Source organism: Salminus brasiliensis, chromosome 3 (genome assembly GCF_030463535.1).
Source record: "Salminus brasiliensis chromosome 3, fSalBra1.hap2, whole genome shotgun sequence".
Taxonomy (NCBI): Eukaryota; Metazoa; Chordata; class Actinopteri; order Characiformes; family Bryconidae; genus Salminus; species Salminus brasiliensis.
In genome coordinates this window covers 51,911,162-51,913,661 of record NC_132880.1, presented here as the reverse complement: position 1 = coordinate 51,913,661, position 2,500 = coordinate 51,911,162, and the positions used below count along the sequence as shown (strand labels likewise).

The following is a 2,500-nucleotide window of genomic DNA, read 5'->3' as shown; positions in this document are numbered from 1 at the left end:
CCATCCCAGTAATATGATTCCTTATTATTTCTCATTAAAAGTGAATCAGCAGGTTCATCTAGACCAGCTTAACCACGCCCAGCGCACGTGCTCTCCTACAGATCTCCAGATCACTCGATTCAACATTTAGGCTACAGCTCCATCAGGCTCCATCAGGCTCCACCAGGCTCCACCAGGCTGAGCAGCTGACCTTGTTTGGGAGCATGTTCAGCCTGTCCCTGTCAGCAGTTCTCTCCGCTCGCCTCTCCGTGTCGAGTTCGGACAGGTAGCTCTCAGACACGCCCAGAGCGTCAGACAGGTAAGCTGAACCAGGAAGTTGATCTCCAGATCTCCAGCACAGGTAGCCCTAACTAACGCGGGTGTTCGGCAACATGCAAGGCACCCAGGCTTGACCCAGGCTTGACCCAGAGCTGACCCAGAGCTGACCCAGACCGTGGATTACTGTCTGTAGTGCTGGTTGGAGGACGCTGGACTGAAGAACATGGGTTCTCTGCTCCTAGGACTGCTCCTCGTGCTGGTTCTCAGCACTTCAGGTGAGTCGAGCTTCCTAGCTTTCATCAGCCATGGCTGTTCCTCTGCATGTGGTTAGCCTTCCTGACCTGAGAGGAGGCTAAACAGTCCGGACTGAGCGTTCATTGGTTCCTGACTCTTGCTTTAGTGTTATTCATGTTCTGACCTTTACATTTGCACCATTTGGTGGACACTCTTATCCAGAGCTCTTACAGGTGAGCCGTGTTACACAGGTAGAAGAATGTGGGGTTAGAGTCTTGCACAGGAACTGGTGTGGAGTAGTTGTGAGTGGACACCCTTACCATTAATGACCATTAGGGTTTGATGTACAGCGTTAGCAAAAGCTGTTGGTTGGTTTAATTATCCAATTATTACAAATCCAAGCTTTTAAATGTCCAAACCCTGGTTCTGGAGTGCTGGACTGGTGCCTGGACTGGACTAAGCTAGTCTTTGACTAACACTAGCAAATCACCAGTTTAAAGTCTTTTTAGGCTACATTTAGTCTTAATCTGGCTCTTGAAACAGACCTTTCCTGATGCAACGCACTGAACACACCTCTACAGCTCAGGTGTTGTTATTGAGCAGGACTCAGGACTCAGTCATATTACCACCCTCCTACCTGAGCGAGTCTTCATTGTGATGCTTGCTCTACTGTTTATCCGTGACCTGTATTCTACGATGCTTTTGGGACTCTTGGTCCTGCTCAGTTGGATTGGGGGAGTGTTGGGAGCAGTGTGGGAAAGCCTCAGTGCAGGGCTGAGGGGTCCCGCCTGTGTCAGGACTGGGAACCTCCGGTTTAAACCAGGTCTGACCGATGCAGGGACGTACCTGGAGCAGAGCTAGGCCTAATGGTCTAATGAGTAACCTGCTATTCAGATGGTATTAGGTTTTGCATAAATGTCCACCAGATTATAGAGGTTGTCGCCTGCATGCATCTCCAGGGGGATCTGGCCCCTCCGCGTTCTGACCCAGTATTGCGATGGTGATTGGGTGTTGAGAGAAATGAGGATGGTGCTGCATCAATCATTAACCAACAGTCTGTTACTGTGTTCACTGAGGACGTTGTGCTGAAATGTGCTTAGAGGCATTTAGCAGCCGTCCTGGGGGAAGTGATCCGCTTTGTTGACAGATACAGCGATCAGCCATAACATTAAGACCACTGCAGCTGATCTGGGTCCAGTGTCTCCTGTCTGTCGAGGGGTGGATCTACATATTAGGCAGTGAGTGAACAGTCAGTTCTTGAAGATGACGAAGGTGATGAAGCAGGAAAAAGTGGGTCAGAACATCTCCAAAACATCAGGCAGGTCTTGCGCTTCATGGAAAGTCAACAGGTAAACCAGCAACAGGGTCATGGGTGCCCAAGGCTCATTGATGCTCCTGGAGTTCCCACTCACCTCACAACTTACAGGACTTAGAGGATCTGCTGTTAGCGTTAGTCTTGGTGTTCCAGATACCACGGGACACCTTCAGAGGCCCTGTGGAGTCCATGCCTCGATGGGTCAGAGCTGTTTTGGTGGCACAAGGGGGACCTACACAATTGTATGGTTTTAATATTATGGCTGGTAACAAAATGATGTCATAAGAAAGCTAACTTAGGGCCACACAGGAGGAACAGTGATTATGGGGAAGTGTGGAGGATCCTACAGAGTGCCACTCTGGACTAGTCCATTGCAATGTCCTGCCCAATCACTGGTTGTTCAAACAAAGCCGTAGACATGCTTCTGCTAACGCGGTGGTAAATATGGCCATATTTGCAGTGTGGTTCCGTCACACGGGGCGGAAGAGTTCTCCGCTCTGGCTCAACATGTGTTTTCTATTCTAGTTTTCCTGCTTAGGAACACGGGCTGAGATTTGCATGTGTGATAGAGGAGTGTCGTAGTTTTGCATCTGCAGACCTTCACATGCAACTGTAGTGGAAACGCAAACAGCCATCGGCCTCAGTCACACTGTTTAACTGTCCCTTTCCACCTAAACCACTGCAGACAGAGGC

The 2,500-nt window shown here is 49.6% G+C and overlaps 1 protein-coding gene across 1 annotated transcript in view; it reads left to right on the top strand.

The window, feature by feature from the left end:
• Positions 1 to 251: 251 nt before the first annotated feature.
• cdcp1b (CUB domain containing protein 1b) overlaps positions 252 to 2,500 on the top strand; it is a 15,599-nt gene continuing 13,350 nt past the window's right edge. The window contains exon 1 of the mRNA XM_072676527.1: positions 252 to 533. Within this exon, the coding sequence (XP_072532628.1) occupies positions 482 to 533 (52 nt within the window). The 5' untranslated portion in view covers positions 252 to 481. The remainder of the gene's footprint in view (positions 534 to 2,500) is intronic.